This window comes from Typha angustifolia, chromosome 8, assembly GCF_048772165.1.
Source record: "Typha angustifolia cultivar Huaian chromosome 8, ASM4877216v1, whole genome shotgun sequence".
Lineage (NCBI taxonomy): Eukaryota > Viridiplantae > Streptophyta > Magnoliopsida > Poales > Typhaceae > Typha > Typha angustifolia.
In genome coordinates, this window is record NC_133246.1 from 16675085 (window position 1) to 16695932 (window position 20848).

A 20848-nucleotide genomic window follows, 5' to 3' on the forward strand; every position below is an offset into this window, starting at 1 on the left:
TATGATTAGTTATATTAATAGTGTGATTATTAATCTTTAATAATTTTGTGGTCGAGTTTTTGTAACTTGGTAACATATATTTAAGACAAATATCTCAGAAGTATAGAAAAATAAACTCTATTCATCTTCGTAAATTTTTAAAAAAGAAGGTATCGTTTTATTATTTCTTAATTATAGATAGATAAAAACATAGTTTATATTGATTAAATTTTATATTCAGCATTTTAATTAATTTTAAACGTAATAAAATAAAAATTCTGGTGAGTCATGTCTTGGTCCGTAAAAATTCCGATTTTTATTTGCATGAAGGAAAAACCGAACACCAATACCGGATAGGCCTCCAACAACAGTGCTTACAGGCTTCAGTTACAAAATATACATCAAGAATATACTTTTCAAAATCCAGATCGATCACTTCTTGCCACAAGACCTGCACTTTGGGCTACACTGGAAAATTGAACATACGAGTAGGTGTCCTTGATGGATCAGCCAATCAGAGCATTGAACAGACAAGTTGGTACTGTTACAGAAGGTCGATTGCTTGCAAGTATAACCTGTAAATTTCTTCAACACATCACTTATCCCTGCATCAGAATTTCCCAATTCAAACGGGTACAGGTTTACAGCCTTTGGAATGGGGTTTCATGAAAAATTAAAAGCAAATACTTGTGATGCAGGAGATTTTGTGCGCTTCAATACAGCAGCTCCTCAAAAACAGGATCTACACTTTGTCCCCACTTTCCATGGTATAACTCCAAAAGATTCTCAGCTGGTGTTACCCCTGCCATAAGATTACTTTGAAAATTGAGATGGTGAAATCCAAACATCATCCCGAACCAGTGAATTGTGCTTCATTAATAAGATCGATAGACAGATAGATAGATAGCTCACAGCAATTAACATTAAATAATTACCTGTTCTAACCACTTCAGTGACTTCTTTTAAAAATCCACCCTCTTTGTAACCTCTTCTTTCCAATCCATCCTGTATTATTGTAAGAAAAAATAGCTTAGATGTCACTGTGTCCTTAAATTTCTACAGATACAGGAATGCCATTGGGAGTAACCTTGGCTATCTTTAGAACATCTTCAGCAACATGTCTTAACAACCCATCTCGAAATGGTGTCTTCAAACCAGTCACGGGTACCTGGTAAATTGAGAAGCAATGATTATATACTTGAAGATGACCCATAAGGAAACATAAAAATGTTGGTGACGTTTTCCTGGCCTAGACAACTATATGACCAATTGGTATGTCAGGTAACTACATTTATTGCATTTTAATCTCATGAAGTCAAAGTAGAAAATTTGAATTTCTTTTGGCACCTTTCTTCTTAACATTTGTCTTTCCTCTTCTGTCCAATCAGCCGTGATGTCTAGAACGTTTTGCAAAGAAACCTCATCATATAACAAACCAACCTGGATAAGAATAAAGCACCAGATAATCAAATACTTACAAGGTGAATGAAAAAAACAAATTGTTGGACAATTTAAGATTGACAGAAAATCTGGTCCAAATGACATAGTGCCACTAAGGCAAACTAATCAACAACATCATAAATGCTTCTGCAGAAAATCATAAACTCTATAGAGATGGATGAAATACCCAAAAGGCTGGAAGAGCACATAATCTCCTCCAAGGGCCACCATCAGCACCCCTCATTTCAAGGTACCTTTTCAACCTGACCTCAGGGAAAATTGTTGTTAGATGATTCTCCCAATCATTCAAAGTTGGCAGCTCCCCAGGAATTGGAGGAAGCTTTCCTACCATAAAATCCTGCATATATTTATCTTCTAAGTAAATAATGGATAATATCTCCTAGCTGCATAACTCAAGAATGTCATAAAGCTAACAGGTTAATACTAATTTAAAGAGACAAGAGATAGAAGGAAACCCGAAATGACATTCCAGTACAATCAATATACTTCTTATTTCGATAGACGAAGTACATTGGAACATTTAATGCATAATCCACATATTGCTCAAATCTGCAAGAAAGTATCAACAGCAAAATGTAACTGATTAAAACAACATTTCTTGCCTTACAAAAGGGATTCAAGGAAAAAATAATCTGAACAGTGAAATAAAAACTAAAAGGAATGTAAGAAAAAAGTAGCTGATATCTCTAAATAAAATATTGATTTGACAATTACCTACACAAAATATGTATCAGATCTAAAAGATCGTCTCTTATACCAAATAAGTGGTCAGCCGACCAACTCAGGAAATGTTTCAATTAAGGTCAAACCCAAGCCTGAAATATGTCCATTCTACCCTTTGGTTTCGAGTTCAGTACATTAAACCAAGATCTATTTCCTCAGTTTTTCAAAGTGCAAGGGTTCAAAGGAGTGCTATAAGAGAGATAAATAAAGGACTTAATTTCAACCAGCAGGTAAAATAAATTTCTGTAACTGTCTGTAATTCGGAGACCCAATATTGTGCCCAACAATCTACTCTGATCGAGTCAACCATACCAATATTTTAAGAAGCGGTTGAGGAATTATAAAGATCATATAAGTTTGTTAATGTTTTCATTACTATCCTTAACTCACTCATTTGTCTGTCTCTCCATTGGATGCCCCAACCCCCTCCATCATCTACCCACTGATTCCTAAAATTTGAGCTAAAAGTTATATGTTACTGAAGAAAAAAATATAGGACTGCAAGATTTTTCTTCTTGGTTACTAAAAGCAATTGGATGAAAATGATTAAATAAAAATTACTATGACAGATAAAAGAAAGGAAGGAAAAATATCTTACCCAAAAGAGTCATCAAAAACAAAAGGAAGCATACCCGCGCGATTATTATCTGTATCGGTCCAAATATGGCTGCAGCATACAATGATGAAGTTAGCAAACATCAGGAGCTGCAACTAGCGTAACTGCAATATACAGTAGAGAATGAACTAGAAGTTGACAAAAAACCTTCTCATGCTGAGATAACCATTTGGCTTCCCTTCTGTAAAGGGTGAATTAGCAAATATTGCTGTTGCGATCTGTTCAAGAACTAGTAGAGGCTAATGAGAAAATAGTAAAAGAAGTATAACCCAGCACAAAGATAATTGATACCCACAGGCTGCAATGCAAGACCAGCACGAAATTTCCTAATCATATCCAACTCAGAACTGAAGTCAAGATTAACCTATTTGGACAGACAAAAAATTTCACAAATTAGGTTCTTGAGAACTTATTTTGTACTGGATGCTCTGTTTACAATATCAGATCATTATAAAGCAGAATTCTCAAGCATCTTTGCAATATTACAATGGAGACAAGTAAAAGCGACAGACAAGATTTAACCTGTACTGTACATGTCCGGAACATCATATCCAGACCAAGTGAACCTACTTTAGGCATGTAGTTCCGCATTATCTCATATCTTCCCTGCAGATGCACAGAAAATTTCCAAGTTAAGCAATTAAGAAGCCAACCCTAAATCCATACATACATTAATTATATGCGCCTAGTGCAGATCAGGACTTCATTATATGCACATCAATGGATACACAGCAAAGAAGGCAGTCATACCTTAGGCATAATAGGTATATCCTTCAGCCCCCACTTTGGCTGAAAACCAATGCCCAGAAATCCTATTTCAATTTCCTCTGCTACAGCCTTCACCTATCAAACAACAGCAACTCTAACATTTAAAAAAAAAAAAAATTCATCCTTGGAAAATATTCTTTTATAATCAAGTTAAAGTAAGCATGAAAAAAACCCAATGTGCTCATCTAAACCTAGAATCAACAACTTCAAAAGACCAAAACCTGATATCTTGATTCTGGAATGGTTCAGAAAAGATATTTTAGGTGCAACAATGGTTACAACTTAGTTCCATGATATTAAAAAATATTCTCTTGGAACATTAATTTCAGTATTACCTGATAAAGATGTGAATTGACCTCCGCACAAGTTTGATGCAGTGTTTCAAGAGGTGCACCACTAAGCTCAAATTGGCCACCTGGTTCTAGTGAGATGCTTTGCTTCCCCTATAAATCACAAGATTGAAAATCAACTTACCTATAAGTCCTTGTGAAACTCAACAGGTGTATCAGAGTTATCATTAGAAGCGAGCGACCAACATAAAAATGGATAGTGTCTTCACCTGCTTGAGACCAATAACGTGATCTTCTTCCATTATCTTATCCCAATCAAACCTTTCTGCGATCCCACTCAGCAAGCAAGATATCTGCTCATATTTAATAGGGCGTAAACTTCCAACTTCAAAGCCAAACTTTTCATGTTCAGTACCAATCCTGCCAAAAATAAAATGCTCATGAGATACAAATACTGTAACAAAAAGAGTGAACAGACCCAAATCAACACCAGAACCAACATGACCGATATAAAGAATGTTGATATCCTAACATTCAAATTGCACATCAGATCCTCCCACATTCCAGCAAAACACACAAAAGAATAGAAGATCAGAAATAAACTTAAAAAAGGAAACTAACGAAATTGTGCATAAGCAAACATCACAAAGATTGTTTAATTCCCCTTCCTGTGGTAGAACCTTTCAATTCCCCTTCCAACCTTCGGCTATCCACTCATCCAGAAAAAAAATATTATGAAAATGCACACGATTGCTTTTCACACAAGACACAGACGTCTGGCATGAGCAAAGCAAATGTAGTACGATCCAATAAATGCCTCAAAGGTGAAATTAACCAAAGTAGGAGCACACCTCCACTTCTCCTTGGGCTTGCAACCAGAAGCAAGATAAGCAACAAGATCCTCTCTTGTCAACGGTTCCGTCATAACCACCGCATCCTCCGTAGGAGGGCTTGCTGCAACAGCCATTCCTCGCCGTTTCCTCGACCCGGAGTTACCCAACTCGAACCTTCTCATCTTCACCTCACCATCAATTTTCCCCAACGAAGCGAACCACACAAACCTCTCCTTCACACCAAAAGTAGGCCGAGGAGGCGCCGCCATTTCTCAATCCAGATCCTCCTACAGATAGCACAAGACTGTAATCACTCCTCTTTCTTTGAGAAATACTTCCATTAATTGGTCGATTTGGGGATACATGAAGCAGAATCAAGAAGAAAAATGTGGAAGTTTACCTCAAGGGATAAGATTTCGGTGCGATTTCTAGGACTTTGGCGACTCCTGCGATTGGAATCGGGGATCGAGAGAGCAAAAAGATAGGAGGGGAGAAGCGAAGGCAGCCACTGCTATCCCCAACTGCCTCGGCAACTGCGAAGCAACAGAGAACCCAGACGAAGAAACTATATTGCCTAAATAAATAAATAAATAAATAAAGGAAAACAACAAGAAAGTAGGCCACGTTTGGGGCCCACGTGTATAAAAACTGAGGAAGGGTTGAAATGCGGAATCCTTCTAGCAGGATCCGCTACAACGATTACGTCACGAGTTTTAAACCCAAGCCACACCGCTGTCATGAGTTGTCCTCCTCTCGTTAATATTGGATGTAACCTATACTACTATATAATAGTAGCCCAAATCCTAATGATAATAAGTGAATTGGGGTCTTAAATGGTTAGCATAAATCCATTTCCTGTAGCAAAATATAGTGCAGCTCTTGGGTTTAATCGTTCGTTTTTCTTTTGGTGAGTGGGTGGGTGGGTGTACGTGTAAAAGATCTAATAGTCCCCACAAAATTATAGACCGTACGTACATGTTTGAGGTGCCTCCTCCCCACTTTACCTTCCATTTAGTTTATGGAGGTCCCTCTCTTTTCCTCCACTTCCAAAGAAATAAAGTTCGTGAGAGGGATAATTAAAGCTGTGGACAGTAGAGGATAATGACCAGCAGATAGACTGCCAAGGATGTGATCGTCTCCGGGACACATCCGCAGGAATATTTTATTTCTTGCAGACCACTCTAATTTTTATTTTTTATTTTTTATTTTTTGGTCTGTAGATATATATATATATATATAATGTAGTAAATTCATACGGTGTGGATGGTAGGGGATTCGCTCCGACTCGTTGATGTGGGTGCTTACGCATCGTTAGTCCCCTCCTCTGTTTCTTTATCGTAACCGGTAAGTTGGAATTGGAAAGTAGATCACGACTCTTTAACATTGGGCGTCCTTAACGAATATTCTAAGCATGAGATTTAAAGCAAAAGAATACTGTACTAGGGAAGTTAATTATTTCTCTCGGGAAGCTTCCAAACCACATAGACAGTGGATTTGTGTGTTAGGACTAAGATGGGAGAAATACGATGAACCCAGCCAAAGAAAAAAGTAAGAAACCGAGGAATCTATTATTAAGACTAAAATACAGGTAGTGTTACGCATAAAACCATAAAAGAATGAAGTAAAGTGGCGTAGAAAATAAGATTAACAACAGGAGAAAGAGTGTGATATTCCAAAGAGAGAGTCAAGGACATTGGATGGACCTAAAACAGAGGTTAGTGTTAGCAGCCATCTCGCCACGTAAGCAGTGAGATAGGCAAGAGAAGTGCAGAACACTAGAACAGCTAGAACTAATGGTGACATGGCAGAAAATTATTGAGATAGCAAGTGGTCTATTGCGCTTCCTCTTTATTCTTCTATTTGCAGTTGCTGCTTTACCCAAGCAACAGTGGCAACTTGGAGTAGGTTGGGTTCCGACAGTAATCTATCTAAACCAAATCAAAGACTTTCCAAGTGCTTGGCGGCTTCACCGCTAGTAATTCCAATCATGATAGTGGCCAGGTTAGTGCTTGGCTTTTTGTCCCTTTCTCCTTAACAATGTAAGAAGATCTTCCCAAGATATATACTGTCAAATCATTGAGTGGCGTTTAGTACATGCGAAGGTTATGCTACACATGCTTTGGGATATCACCCTTTGATCTAAAAATAAGAAGAATATATATATATATATATATATATATTTGCAAACCTGCAACAGTGTTGAATGGTTGAGCAAGTATATATTTTACACCGGAACAAACAAAATGTCAGTGGAACTCCTCAGAAGAGTAGAATCTCCTACAAATGAGTGTTCGAGTTCCACTTAAATCACATTACAAATGAGTGCCAAGAGAAACGGTAACTAAGTTTCGTTGTCCTCCAGCGGTTGTAAGTAAAGTTCAATCGCAGTTCTTATGCCAAGAATCCTACCCAAGGGCTTCTGCCAGTGGCGCTCTTACTAACACGTTCGTAACATTTACCTGAGAACTTGTATTTAAATTCGGCCAAAGGTTTAACCTGCATAAAGTGTGCAGTGGATGTCAGAAACATTGATACCATCACAAAGTGGTGTTAATCACATAGCATCATGTCAGTTTGGTATTTTTCTGGAACGAGAAACATACGACTAGAGTTGAAGATGTTTTGATCAAGACGCGACTGTCTTCGCACTTGCCCGCAGCACCACTTGAGAGGAGAACAATCATCAGCACAAAAAACCGAGTTCCGCAATCTGAAATGTTACTATTCAAAGAAAACACACCTAATTGTGATGTCCCTGCCAATTTTATTCTGTTCGGTGTCCACGGATAGGTCTGTGCAACCATTGATTGGAGGAGAAGGTGAAGGATGAGTTTCATAGCTGTTTTCAAGAGATTGTGCAACGTGAGTTTGATAGCCGTTCCCTTCAAAAGCATTTCCACATGGCAAATATCTTACTTCATCAGCAAGGACTGGTGATACCGTAGGAGACTCCAAGTTTGCCTCCGCCTCAGAAGTAATGGTGTCATTGCTGCACTTTCTTTGCTTCATACTAGATGGACTAGGAATTCCTGTGAATTAAGGAGCAAGTTGTACACAGATTAGCTTCAAGAAAATACAAACATGAAAGCACACACAAATGCATATGAGAATACATGCATTTATACGTCGAATGTATGTTCTATGTGTACGCACATTTGCATGTTCACGTACCAACACCCTTGTGGTGTGGCGACATGGAGGCGTAAAAGAGGGGATCTTGGGTCACGGAAGAAGGTACTAAGGAGGTTGCATATATGCGACATAGTGATATACGAGGTGGGAAAGAGATACCTGTTAGTTCTCTTGGAACTTCCATGGCTTTATTTATGAATTTCTGACACATGGTAGTTCCTTCAAAGTTGAGAAGGGCATATTTTATTAACTCTGATCTCTCAGAACTGGTCATCATAGTAAACCCAAAGGAATTTGTCCATGTTCCAAGAAGCTGAGGAACTGCGGGTAATATTAGTCGTTCCACCTCCAATGCAGAAAGCAACTGGAAAATAAGTGAGAAAAGGCAAACAGGTAAGCAGGCACTATCATTGTTGAACTAAATTGACATCAAAGCATGAATGCCTAACAACAGGAAGTGCCTATTACAACATATTGTCACTGTACAAAATGTCAATTTGGAAGAAAGTGTGTACGGAAAATATTATGCAGCACCTCCTCTGATTAGCCATTTTTCTCACCCAAAAAAAAAAATGAATAGGTAAATAAGACAAATAATCTGATTCACCTGACTCGCCTATGAAGATATCTATAATTATATAAAATTAAACTTGGTCCAGGCAGATGTGAAGGTCAAAATGAAAATTGTGTATCAGGTGAACTTAAAAGCATGACACTACTGAAAAGGAAATTACAAGTTACTCAAAATTGCATGATAGGCTGATACTAGAGATGGTATCTTCACCTTGATATTCATATTTTGAGAGTAAATGCTTGATCTGTTAGATAAGCAAATATCTGGATATGAACTTTGCTCAGATGGCACATTAAGGTCTGAGCAGGGAAAAGTAGTGAGACAGGATTGACATAGTTAACTTAGAGGTTTAACTAAGTCAATATAAATGGCACTCATGGATATGATTCTAAGAAAGCAAATTTCTCTCCACGGACAAGATTTGAAGATAACTGCCACTCATTTCTATCAATCCTATAAGGTACTTGACAATAACCTAGAAAAGAATTTGATTTTATTACCTTCTCCAGTTCACCTACAAGAAGGCGGCACATTCCTCGTCGACGATGTTGAATGCGAGTACCCACAAGAGGCATTTCTGCGACCTTTTCACCATAGACCCTGATCAAGACAATAGAAAAATTTACGCTCCAACGAAGCAAATCCTGAATGCTCATATGCATATGGGAAGTGGTAAAGGACAACTGAAAATGGATGCCAAAAAAAAAACCTAAATGTAGCCACAGCTATTAGCTCATCTCCTTTCTCAAGAAGCATTGTGTAAAAACCCCAAAAATTAAGTCGATTAAGTTCTGATCTGCAAGGAAATAATAAAAGTACTTAGTTAGAGATGGGACTTCATCTTAGTGAAAAAGAATGTATGTCCAAGAAAAAGATAACAGAAAATGGGTCATTATGCAGAACTAAAAATATATTGCCAAAGACAGCATTCCTAAGGCTAAAGTGTAAATTACATCTGGACCAAAAAGTCTTCCCCTGACTCCTAAAGTAAACAAGGATTACAACAGGAGGACCTAGCATGCTATATATGTGCAAGAGAGATCAAATTCTATAACTGTCAATTTAAATTGATTGTGACCAATAAATAGACTAGCCTGCATACTAAGATATTATAGCTTTTGATTGACTCCATGGAAAGACAACTTTTGAGCATTCGCCCCAGCAGCAATGCTTGTAAGAGTACACAACATAAACAATGATACGTATCCATCCACACATGTGCACAAATGTGCAATAGTGCTCCCTGTTCTTCTCTATTGTCTTTCTTTCTTATTGTTTTTTTCATTTCCTTTACCTTTCAAGAATATTCTCTGATCAACCCTGAGCAGGGTCTTTTTGCCCTACTGGGGATTAATCCTGCAGAAGTGATGAAAATATCCCTTACCAACCCGTCTTTAGAGTGCTAAGCATATAGAACCAAGACTAAATCTTATATACCCACTTCTGCAGTCCCATATAAACCATCCCTGTTTTAGCTTGAAATATTTGTTTTTTCCTGTCTTGGTCTCTATTTGTGGTTCTGAACTTCTATTCACCCTCTTCCCTATACCTCCCATAGCACATATTGGTGTCAAAGCTATACATATACTCAATCAATTTAGTAACAGAGCTATAATCCTGCATCATCTAATGCATTTGTTAAAAAAGAGGGACAAATTGTATTTTCTTTGTATAAAAGTTGAAAGAACTCACTCTCTATTAAAAAGCAGATCAGCAACAAGATCACTCCCGGTACGAGGTTCAGTCATAGGAATGAAACACTCGTGCAGCACATCAAGTGCAATGGACAGCTTGCTGTGGTGCTCAGCCAAGCTTTCAAGATTACCATTTGCAACACCATTTTCTCTGCTTGATCTCAAAATAGTCCATGATAAACCTTCAACAGAAGTCATATTCGACTTCCCAATAAGGTTCTGCAGATGAAGGAATATCTGCATAAGGTAAACACCAACATCAATAAGCATTCAAAACATACACAACTGGGCACCAACTGAAAGATGAAGAAAGAAATATTCTCTTGTCATAGGAAGGGTATGTGTACATCATTTCTTACTTCATTATACATCAGTATGAGGCTAGTATAAATTCTGGAGAACATGATAGTAATGTTCGAATATCAAAAGTAGAAAATGTGTTTAATAATATTAATGCCATGCAAGGATTATAATGCAACACTTCATACTCATAAGCGGAAGCATAAAGATAGTCCAAAAGAAGTTGTGAAGGTATAGGGTAAGATTTTTAGACAGTTGAAAAAAGTAGTTCTGGTAGATCTTATAATAGGTTTAGGTTCAGCAGAGTACATGATACATTTTACTTCCAAAGAATATGATTGAATACTCTGGAAGGTTGTATTGAGTTGCAGTCTTGCAGAGCCACTCTGCCATTACATAGTAAGCAAAATCATATTGCAAACTCTCCCAAAATGTTCATATAGCCGACCAAGAGAAGGGGAAAAAAGGAGGGAGGAGATGATTTTTTAAATGTATATAATATTGCAATGTGAACTGTAGCCCAATAAAAGCAGCAAAATACGAATACAGCACTTGCTGAGTTAATTCCATTCATTCTGCCTGTTCACCTGGAACATTCTACTAATGTCTCAATAGAACTAACTTCTGAATTAAATTAGAGACATGGATATTAAAACTGATCAGATTGGAGAGTTGCAACTGGTTTTGAACTTGTCCTACTGTAATTACATATATGTATTTGATGTATGGTTCACGCTGATGGACAGGTATTACTGTGATCGGAAGTACCTTTGAACATTTATCACTGCAGAACCAATAACCACTTGGACAGCAACTAAGCTGCTGCAGTCTTTTTTTCTCTAAGCAGCCTACATGATCTACCCAAAGAAAAAACAACCATCACAGGGTCACATAATACAGCATGTAGCAGTAATGAATACGAAGAGAGAGATGAAGTTAAACATACATTCACGCTCACACTGATCACAGTACATCACTGTTGTCTCCATGAACTGCATTGTGTCACAGTTGTATTCACTTGAGCCACAAATTCCACATCGACAGGATGGACAAAACCAATTTCCTTCGGGAGTAACCTACATAAATATCAACATCAGAAGATATTCCAGAAAAAAAAGAAGCAGTTTTTACAGGTCAACAAGGAAGCTAATGTTATCAATGATGTATCTATTATGCAATTATATATAGACAATTACATTTACCTAGGTATAACTATACATAGAAAAGGTAGAAAATATATCAGAATATGAACTTAAGTGCACAAATTTGGACAAAACAATATCATTTGAAATATATCAGAATACGGATACCTGTAAACCAACACACTCAAGATGAAATGACGACGGACAACAATCACACAGCAATAATTCGCCACCAGCTTGACAGATTGAGCAGAGTGCATCACTTTCAAAATGTGAATAATCACCCTTCAACCGCACTTTTAGGCGAGTTTCAGGCCTATTAGTATCCATCCCCTGAATAAGGCATTGTAATAAGGACCTACCATCCTGTAGCATTATGTAAGCAGAAGGTCGTGGAGAGGTGTTGCCAGCATGAGCCTCAAATTTTGCAAGACTAAACACCTCATTACAGCACGTGCACTTTATTCCACTTCGGTTTATGCGACCCTCCTTAAGGCACCCATCTCTTATACACGTATAAGTTACCTTCTCCCTTGGTAATACAATGTCATGGTCAATCAGCCAAGACAAAACTGTCTTAGCAGACTTTCTTGTACTTGACTGCAGCTGACGTGGTGAAGTGCTTACAGGTTCATAACCCCCCCTTGCAGGAATATGGAATGCTTTACTTTTTTTAGATTTTCGATACTCAAAAGAGCGAGCAGACGAGCGAGTCAACATACCATGTGAAGGTGCAGAAGAGAGAGATGGGTTCAGTTTTCTCTTCTTTGAATGTCCAGGCCCTCTCCTTTCCAATTTACCAAGAACAAGATCACCAAATTCTGAAGGTTTAGAGGAAGGTAGAGGGAGAGCCCAGGGTTCACCTTTCAAACATGCTTCACAGGCTGTTGCGAGAGAGATGAAGCATTTGCCCTCTGGAGAGCTATAACGCATTTCTTTCTTTGTCTTTTTTGACTTACGTGACAGTTTCCATCCAAGGGACAAGAGATGCTTTTTAGCATTCAATCTCAGCAAACTAGTCATTCCAATTGGATGCCTCTTTCCGTTAGCTTGTTTCTGTGATTCGATGTAGTCCAAATACTTCGGTATTGCTTCTGGTATATACTTTGGTTCGATATAATCATTAGATGAAGTTTCCCTCCAGTCTGGATCTTCTCTCCCTGATGCAGCCCTTTCTGTGGCAGAATTCTCTGGGGTGTCAGAATCTAGCCATTTGGATGAGAGTGTATTTCCATTCACGTGTTCACTGTTCTGTGCCGCACCTTCTTCCAACGCATGGCTTAAATGGTCCTTCTGGTGTCTATCCTTTTCCATTTGCCAAGAATGATCTAGAGAGTCACTAACATGAAATTCTGGACAACGATTAGTATTCGCAGAATCTTTCTTGTGACTAGTCTGGCCCAGTTGATCTTCTTGGAACTTATCATAATCTCTGCATCTCTGACTTACATTTTGATGCCCAACCATCAGTTTGTGGCAGAGCTGACGAAGGGAATAATAGCAACTTCCCTCAGGAGAAAAATATCGAAACCTTGGCATTGTGTCTCTTTTAAACTGAATTCTCCAACCCAATTTCAAAAGATGCTTCCTCAACTTTAGCTTGAAATCATTGTTGCCTGGTCTAAAAATTTCTGGCGTAAATTTTCCATTTTCCATACCACATGCAAAGAGCGACGCCACCTCAGGGGAGTATTCCGCCTCAAATTTTACAGGTTTCCAAGTCCTTGAATGTTCCAATATTGTACGTGTGTCATGGTACTCGTCTGTTGGATTACTAGTGCACTTGGTCTGTGGTTCACCATATATCCTATCATTAATGACCTGACTGCTTACTGGAAGCAGCTCCATTTGGTAAACTGCTCCAGTAGGATCATCCACAACTGCACATTCTGGAAGTATTTTGAAAATATCACCAGCAGCACACTTGCCCTGTGGTAAACTCATAGAGCTTCGAAGAAAAGAATCATTATCAGATCTATGTAGCTCTAAGGAGCAAGGATTCGGGTTATTAATACCTACAAGAGAAGGAATAGACTCCAATTGGATAGCCGTATCTCTAGGAACCTCAATTATCATGTTACTGGAAACACCTTCAGGAACATATGTACCATTGTCAACAGACCACAATTCTTGAATCAGGTCGGAGACCAATCTATCCCAGAGAAGTTGTGTTCCACTAGTCCATGTAGTGATTTTTCTCAAGAAAGAAGGCTGCCCTCTCAAATCATACCAAATTTCTCTAATCGAAACAGGCAAACCGTCTTTCTCTTCGTATGGCTGGATAACTTTGAGGAATAACCATTCACCGCGAGGTTTCCACTCTTCAGAAACTTCATCCCACAGAAGAGTAACACGCAGCCTATCAACATCCACTATGCTTTGATCCCCTTGGTCTGGGAAAAACACCTTCCTCTCTTTGAAGCCTTCCCTGTGATCAAAGACAACACCTTCCCACCAGGCATCATCCAACAAGGCATCGACGCACAACCCATACCGCACATCCACTGGCTGCATGCTGCGTCGTGGTGGCAAAGGCCTTATACTACCACGACGATACTTCGAAGTCACTTCTCGTTCGCCTTCTATAGCAGCTGATACCGCAATAGATTCCACAAGTTTCGAACTCCGATTATCGTTCAAGAGATTGGTGTACTCTACCCAACGACAGGAATCACGGCAAGCAACGACTACGGCCAAATGCCACGACCCGTAAAGCCCCTCATCGAAAGATAACACCTAAAAGAAGCATCACATTACAACTTCAACTCAGAGCAAGATCATATAGGAACCAGCAACTTGAAGGCCAAGAATTATATGCCAAATACAAAAAGACAGAGTCCTTCATGCAAGCAAAAACAGAAGAAAAAATAATAAATAAAATCTCATATAGTAACAGAGCCCCCACCAGTTCTGCCAAGAGAACTAACTAACGATCAAAACCCGCAAAATTCTACCGCATTGGTACGAAAGGAACGTACCTCGACTTCCTCGCCGGCGAGAAGCTTCCGCTTCTTCCCTATCTTCTTCCTCTTACCCCTCCTCGGATCGGAGTCGTCCGCCATTACCGGATTCGAATAAGGAACACCTGGACAACGTCGGGGGTTTTTGGAAGGGGTTTACTTAGGGTTTATGCCAGAACTTAGCGGTCAAGAAATCCCCCCCGGACTAATAAGGTGAACGGAGAGAGAGAGGCTCGGGAGTTGAGAGCGAATATATTTGATGAATAAGTTTCCTAATACGAGTGCAATTTACTTTATATCTGCTAAGTCGGTGCAGTTATTCCGGCTACGAATCCGTTTCCCTCGGAATATATATTATATATATATATATATATATATCAATTTGGCGTGAGTTAGACCGTTATTTCTCGTTTGATCTACGCGGCGTCGCCAAGTCGTATAGGCGACGTGGCCCCGCCACAGCTGTTTTGGTAGTTCTCAGACTTACGATTTCTTCTCTCTCTCTCTCGGTCTTTTTTTTTTTTTAAATTACAAATAACACCTTATATGTTCATTTATTATAAATAAAATAGGTTTCTATTAAGTGGTGTACGATGCTATTTATAATTATCCACCACCAGGTGTACCTTCTCCGATATAAACTCTCTGCAACAGACCGATTTCGATTCGCAGTCGCGTGGGTCCCACAGATCAATGTTTGGATTACAAAACAAAAACAAAAACAAAAACAAAACTGGGACATCAAATCCAAAATTGAATATATATATATAAACTGTATACAGTATACCCTCGTGCTTCATGAGTTGTTGACTCTTCTAATTTCTAAGTCATGCTCCTAAAATATATGAACATGTACAATATTTATTATATTTTAGTAATAAAATTTAAATATAAGTGAGTGATAGAGAAATTTCAAAATTTTCTTCCTCAGACATAAATTAATAATCTAGTTTAGTCAAAGACTCTATGCCTCATCTCATTAGGATAATTCTTTTTAATATTTTTATCCTTCCATAATGATAGAAAAGGTACGCAAATTAGATAAGAAAGAAATGAGATGATTAGATCGATTTAAAAGTCAAGATAGGTGGCGGAGGAGGTAGAGATGTAATCGTGCTAATTTAGGGCGAGAAAGAGAAGAAGAAAATGGTCTGGTTTAATATTAAGATGAGAACAGTGATCTCATAAGATAATGATGTCAACTAACACCATCAAAGTCACATTCTATATGAGATAATAACTTGAATTCTATACATAATATTTCTTTATTTTTCATGAGTCACTCTCTAATTCTCTTCTATTATTTACTCGCTTGCTGAACTATTACAACCAGACTGCTATAGAGATTAGATTAGTATGCATGCAAGAATCCCCGGTAAAGAGGCTACTTACCTGTCATTGGAAATGTCTACTTACCAGATAATATTTTATTTAATGTGTGATAGCACTAAAGAGTTAATCAAGATATATTGACGTGGTGTTATTTTATTTTGATCATTCAAAAGTATATACGTGTTTCTTTGATACAAAGATATTTATATCTCACTAGCTTTTAGTTAATAAATATAGACATCTAATTTAATCTCTAAGTTATTATGCCGTCGAACTATTGCTCTTAGCTATTGCACTACTCCTCTAAATTAATATACATATTTAAGTCATTAAACTAAGCCGAATTGAGCCATCAATCTAACCTAATCCATCAACACCCAAACAATTTGGGTTAATAAATTTATTCAAAGATGTACTCTTAATCTCTTTTGATATTATATCAAAAGTGAGTACCTTCCTAACTTTTTATTAAGTTTTAACTACTATCAATATTTTAAGATATTAAAAACCAATTATTTTTAATATATTACAATCTAACTATATATTTCGCATGTCAATCAAATTATGACAGGTTTATATGCGTTAATCAACCGAATATAATAAATCTAAATATCAAATATTAATCTGATCACATTACGGGGAAAAATAATATTTTATAACTTTTTCAGCTATAGTTCGGATTCCCAGAATATTACTCCCATATTCCACAAATTTGACTATAGTTTTGTTCTTTTATCGACGTTCTTTTTCGAATCGTATGGAATCTAATAACCTTTCTAAGTCTCAAGATGCAGACAGGGGGGGGGGGGACGTCCATTATTAGAAACGCATGCAGAGCATGGGCCCCATCCTACGTGGAAAGAAACCGAAATCTTATTGGTGCAAATATGTATACAATCTTCGATATGATCTTCTGGCCTTTTTATGGATCATTTCTAATTTCGTTCTCTGTGTTCTTCCTAATACGCAACTAAAAGTTATTGATTCATGCGGATAATAACATACAGTCGTGATTTATTTATTTTTTTAGATAATTATTCTCTTAATTTTATGTGAAATTATCTTTTAATGCACGATTCAAACGTGAGGATCTGGTTGACGTAAGAATAAATAGTAGCAGCTGACGAATTCCTAGAAATATCTTTTTCAGCACAGATTCCGAGGCCCCATTCCCCCCCCCCCCACCTACTACTTGAAGATAAATTATATTATATTAGCGAAGGTTTTGGATTATTCCAATTATTCCAATTCGAGCTGGCACATTCACGAAGATGAGATGTCATATTAACGCTCGTTATAATGGCAACTATTTTTTTTAGGTAAACTAACTCCAATTAACAGTGGATTTATAGAATAACAATGATAATAAGCATCATTTGATCCTTTCTATCCTTAGGGTGATTAGCTTCTTCATTATGCCAATCCTCTTTGACCCAAATCCAAAATTCTACGTATCAAGATCTAATAATGGACTCATTCAAAATTATTATTTTTAAGTTTTAACAAAATATCTATAAAACACTCCTAGCAAATACAGTAGAGTAAGTAGTTTTTTATTTATTTATTAATTTATGTTTAGTTTTAACTGCAATTAATTAGATTTAAGTAACAGAATGAAGCTCAATGATTTATGTGATAATAATGACATTTTAAAGATTATTACGGTAATTATAATATTTTTAAAAGTTTTCAGTGGCAATTATGTAAAAATACTTATGTATGTTCGATAAATATCCAACCTAGCCTTTCTCTTTAACATTCTCTCGTTTGCTCTCCCGCTCTGCTGTCCTCTCCACCGCTAAATCCTTCGTTTCTTCCTCAAGGTTTGACCTTCGAACGTCTCCGCTAATATTTGCTTAGATCGCTATGCCCTCGATCGGGCCCCTCTGTGGATTTTGTTTAGTAGTATGTTCGATTAATCTTTGAAAAAATTGGTGTCTTTTTTTATGATGAATACTGTATGTATATGGTATTATAGAAGCTTGATCCTAGTAGTTTGCTTGTTGGATTAATGGTATAACTTTTCAGTTGTGTTTTTTGAAATGGTAATCGGGATTGTTGGATGGGTTTCCTCTTGTTTATCCTCTCAGTTTGTTCTGCCAAATCTGAAGATCCCACAGTACCAAAGTCTTTTTGGGTTTCTAGATTTTTGTCTAGGTCGGAAAAAGTTGTAGTTTTCTGACCCTGATCCCTTGGACACCGAGGATTTCGTAGGAGGTAAGATGGCGGAAGGATATGTGCAAAAAGATTTATTTTTTCTCTTTTAATTCTCTAACTAGTAGAAATCCTTCTGATTAACCCCTAAGAATTTAGCGATAGGATCGTTGTAAAGAAAAAAAGGGTTTTGGGTCAAGTTAACGCCTCTTAGAGTTTTATGTTATCTCTCCATGAGAAATGGGGATTCACATGGTCTGTTAACCCTAATGAGACAAAGGCTGTCCTTGTATACAACTAGGAGTTCTCTTCTTTTCCCCCATCGAATTAGAAAAGTCCAACAGATGTGACTTCACCTCTTCCAGTAATTATTTACTTAAACTGGGCAAGAGATTAGCATTTCCTTGCATTTGATAATTAGTCTTTTAATTGAGGCAAGCCTAAGATTTAGATTTTGGTATCCTGATTTTTTTTGTTACAGGAAATGGAATATCTTTTTGTACTACCACTATCGTTTGTGGCTCTTCATTCTGTTTACAATCTATGCCTCTCTCAGATCGAGTAACTCGTTTTTCTTCATTCATATATGCCGATGCTTCCGCCTCACTGATATATATACATATTTTGGTAGCAAGAAAAGAACATGTCATTTATACCTCCTGATTACAAGAGTTTAAACTATAAATGTTCTTATGAGGCTCCTTTTTCATTGATTTTATTTCTGATTACTTGGTTGGCTCTTTAGATGCATAGAGAAAACTCCCCAGCATCTCAGATTATTGAAGTGAACATAGATGTGCCAGCTTGTGCGGCTGAAGTAGGTGTCAGGAAGATCTGCGGAGGTGCCACTTGTGATTTCTCTGATTCTAAAACCAGCTCAAAGGATGCCAAAGAGAGAGCTGCATCCATGAGGAAGCTTCTCATAGCTGTTGTGCTTTGCATCATATTCATGAGCATAGAAGTGGTTGGAGGCATTCAAGCAAACAGCCTTGCGATCTTAACTGATGCTGCTCATCTCCTATCAGATGTTGCGGCTTTTGCTATCTCTTTATTTTCTCTTTGGGCATCTGGATGGGAAGCAACACCTCGGCAGTCTTATGGCTTCTTCCGCATAGAGATCCTTGGTGCGTTAGTTTCCATTCAGCTCATATGGGTTCTCGCTGGCATACTAGTTTATGAAGCCATTTCAAGAATCATTTATGACAGCGGTGAGGTGCAGGGTCTCTTGATGTTTGCTGTCGCATCCTTTGGCTTATTTTTTAACATAGTCATGGCTGTCTTGCTGGGTCATGACCATGACCACGGTCATGGCCATTCTGAACATGATCACAATCACGGTGAATCTAATAGTGACCACTCTCACCATGACGATGACCATGAACATGACCACACACATGGTATAGAACACAAGGATGGGCACGAACCATTGCTCAAGCATTCACATGATATTTCAACCGCTAATTCTGCCAAGAAGAAGAAGCGCAACATCAACGTGCATAGTGCTTACCTACATGTGCTTGGCGACTCCATCCAGAGCATAGGAGTGATGATAGGAGGAGCCATCATATGGTACAAGCCTGAGTGGAAGATCATAGATCTGATATGCACACTCATCTTCTCTGTGGTAGTACTAGTAACCACTATCAAGATGCTGAGGAGTATACTTGAGGTTCTCATGGAGAGTACCCCGCGTGAGATCGACGCGACCAGGCTTGAGAAGGGGCTGTGTGAGATGGACGGTGTTGTCGCCGTTCACGAACTGCACATTTGGGCCATCACAGTGGGGAAGGTCCTGCTTGCATGCCATGTAACCGTCACACCAGAGGCAGATGCTGATCTTGTGCTAGATAAGGTGGTAGGATATATCAGGAGAGAGTATAACATCAGCCATATTACCATTCAAATCGAGCGCCAGTAGGCTTATACAGCTTGATGGATGCTGGAGTGAAGAAGGCTGGGAGTTGAGATTACTTTCAATGGAGTGCAGGGCCAATGAGAACCAGTTGATCTGTTGCATAATAATAGATGTTAGGATGTTGGGTCAGTTTATGTTCAATTCGTCTACTTCATAAACCTGTAGAGGTAGCAAGACCTAGTTTTCTCTGCCTATTCCTGATGATTAATTCTGTGTCTAGATATCCTGCAATGCTCATATTTTGTCACTATTGACATCTTGGTGAGTTCGAGGGGATTCAGCTATATGTACAATTCATCTGGGGCTGATCAATTAACCCGATTGGCCCGTTTCTGATCTTAAATTTCAAGCCCAAGCTTCCTCATGGGCTCATGGCACGAACTACGGCCCAAGACTTGCATAGCTCCGGCCAATATATAGCCTGGCCTGGCCCTTAATCTTGAACCTCTTCATCAATTTTTTTTAAAATTTTTAAAATTTTAAATTTCTTTTTGTCTCCTTTTGAGATGGAATGCAGAGATTCGGGTCCACGTATGCTTACGATAATGGAGTCAATAAACAGGGTAAGGTTCGTTGCACGCCTGCAGTCACAAATAAGAGATGTTGACGAAATAAATTTATTTATTAAATAGAAAAAAAATATATATTTTATTGTAATCCCAAATAAAATATTTAACTGTTAAGTATTTTATTTAAAAATACTGATAGGATCAGTATTTTTTAAGCATATCAATTGGAGCCGAGATGCTCTTTGGATAAGAATTATTAAAAAAATCAGGATTAAATGCAAAAGAAAAAGGAGCTGTTACGGAAAGCAATGTTGTTAATTTATCACATCGTTATCACATGTCACATATGGAGAGTTTACCCGTAGTCAGCAAGTAAAGGCCGAAGTCCGAATCTCTCAAGCGACCTGGTTACTATACGAATCTCATACAAATATGCCTGCATAGGATCCTATCCCTGGCCTTTATT

At 38.0% G+C, this 20848-nt stretch overlaps 3 protein-coding genes across 5 annotated transcripts; 1 reads left to right on the forward strand and 2 right to left on the reverse strand.

Annotated features, from left to right (window-relative positions):
• Window positions 1-272: 272 nt before the first annotated feature.
• LOC140765197 (glutamate--cysteine ligase, chloroplastic) lies at window positions 273-5230 on the reverse strand. 2 transcript variants are annotated; one of them, XM_073104153.1, is made up of 16 exons: window positions 5071-5230; window positions 4689-4957; window positions 4107-4257; window positions 3883-3990; window positions 3530-3622; window positions 3302-3385; window positions 3075-3143; window positions 2927-2997; window positions 2762-2830; window positions 1896-1989; window positions 1607-1777; window positions 1327-1419; window positions 1067-1147; window positions 915-984; window positions 667-781; window positions 273-584 (listed from the first exon to the last, which is right to left on the reverse strand). In XM_073104153.1, the coding sequence occupies exons 2-15, from the start codon at window positions 4937-4939 to the stop codon at window positions 693-695; spliced, it is 1494 nt and encodes a 497-aa protein (XP_072960254.1). In that variant the 5' UTR covers window positions 4940-4957; window positions 5071-5230; the 3' UTR covers window positions 273-584; window positions 667-692. The 2 variants fall into 2 exon arrangements, with proteins under 2 accessions (XP_072960254.1, XP_072960253.1); XM_073104152.1 differs by having other exon boundaries at window positions 273-781.
• Window positions 5231-6881: 1651 nt separating this feature from the next.
• On the reverse strand, window positions 6882-14712 carry LOC140765196 (uncharacterized). 2 transcript variants are annotated; one of them, XM_073104150.1, is made up of 11 exons: window positions 14491-14712; window positions 11681-14248; window positions 11317-11446; window positions 11139-11227; window positions 10069-10307; window positions 9086-9172; window positions 8877-8976; window positions 7962-8166; window positions 7411-7699; window positions 7274-7334; window positions 6882-7166 (listed from the first exon to the last, which is right to left on the reverse strand). In XM_073104150.1, exons 1-11 carry the CDS (start codon window positions 14572-14574, stop codon window positions 7062-7064), a joined length of 3957 nt encoding a protein of 1318 aa, XP_072960251.1. In that variant the 5' UTR covers window positions 14575-14712; the 3' UTR covers window positions 6882-7061. The 2 variants fall into 2 exon arrangements, with proteins under 2 accessions (XP_072960251.1, XP_072960252.1); XM_073104151.1 differs by lacking the exons at window positions 6882-7166; window positions 7274-7334 and having other exon boundaries at window positions 7406-7509; window positions 7587-7699.
• A 2849-nt stretch (window positions 14713-17561) lies between these two features.
• On the forward strand, window positions 17562-20250 carry LOC140764632 (metal tolerance protein 1-like). Its single transcript, XM_073103297.1, has 2 exons — window positions 17562-17627; window positions 18704-20250. Exon 2 carries the CDS (start codon window positions 18704-18706, stop codon window positions 19874-19876), a length of 1173 nt encoding a protein of 390 aa, XP_072959398.1. The 5' UTR covers window positions 17562-17627; the 3' UTR covers window positions 19877-20250.
• The last annotated feature ends 598 nt before the right edge of the window (window positions 20251-20848 follow it).

Bases quoted from the DNA above. Each gene is read 5' to 3' on its own strand.
- LOC140765197 (XM_073104153.1), bottom strand. From the start codon at position 4,939: ATGGCGGCGCCTCCTCGGCCTACTTTTGGTGTGAAGGAGAGGTTTGTG. The intron at 3,623-3,882 runs GTAATACTGAAA...GTTGTTTGATAG, and splicing joins TCAATTCACATCTTTATCAG to GTGAAGGCTGTAGCAGAGGA. The intron at 1,148-1,326 runs GTGCCAAAAGAA...TCAATTTACCAG, and splicing joins GACAAATGTTAAGAAGAAAG to GTACCCGTGACTGGTTTGAA.
- LOC140765196 (XM_073104150.1), bottom strand. From the start codon at position 14,574: ATGGCGGACGACTCCGATCCGAGGAGGGGTAAGAGGAAGAAGATAGGG. The intron at 11,228-11,316 runs GTATGTTTAACT...TTCTTTGGGTAG, and splicing joins TGATCAGTGTGAGCGTGAAT to ATCATGTAGGCTGCTTAGAG. The intron at 7,335-7,410 runs GTGTGTTTTCTT...TCTCCTCTCAAG, and splicing joins GGCAGGGACATCACAATTAG to TGGTGCTGCGGGCAAGTGCG.
- LOC140764632 (XM_073103297.1), top strand. From the start codon at position 18,704: ATGCATAGAGAAAACTCCCCAGCATCTCAGATTATTGAAGTGAACATA.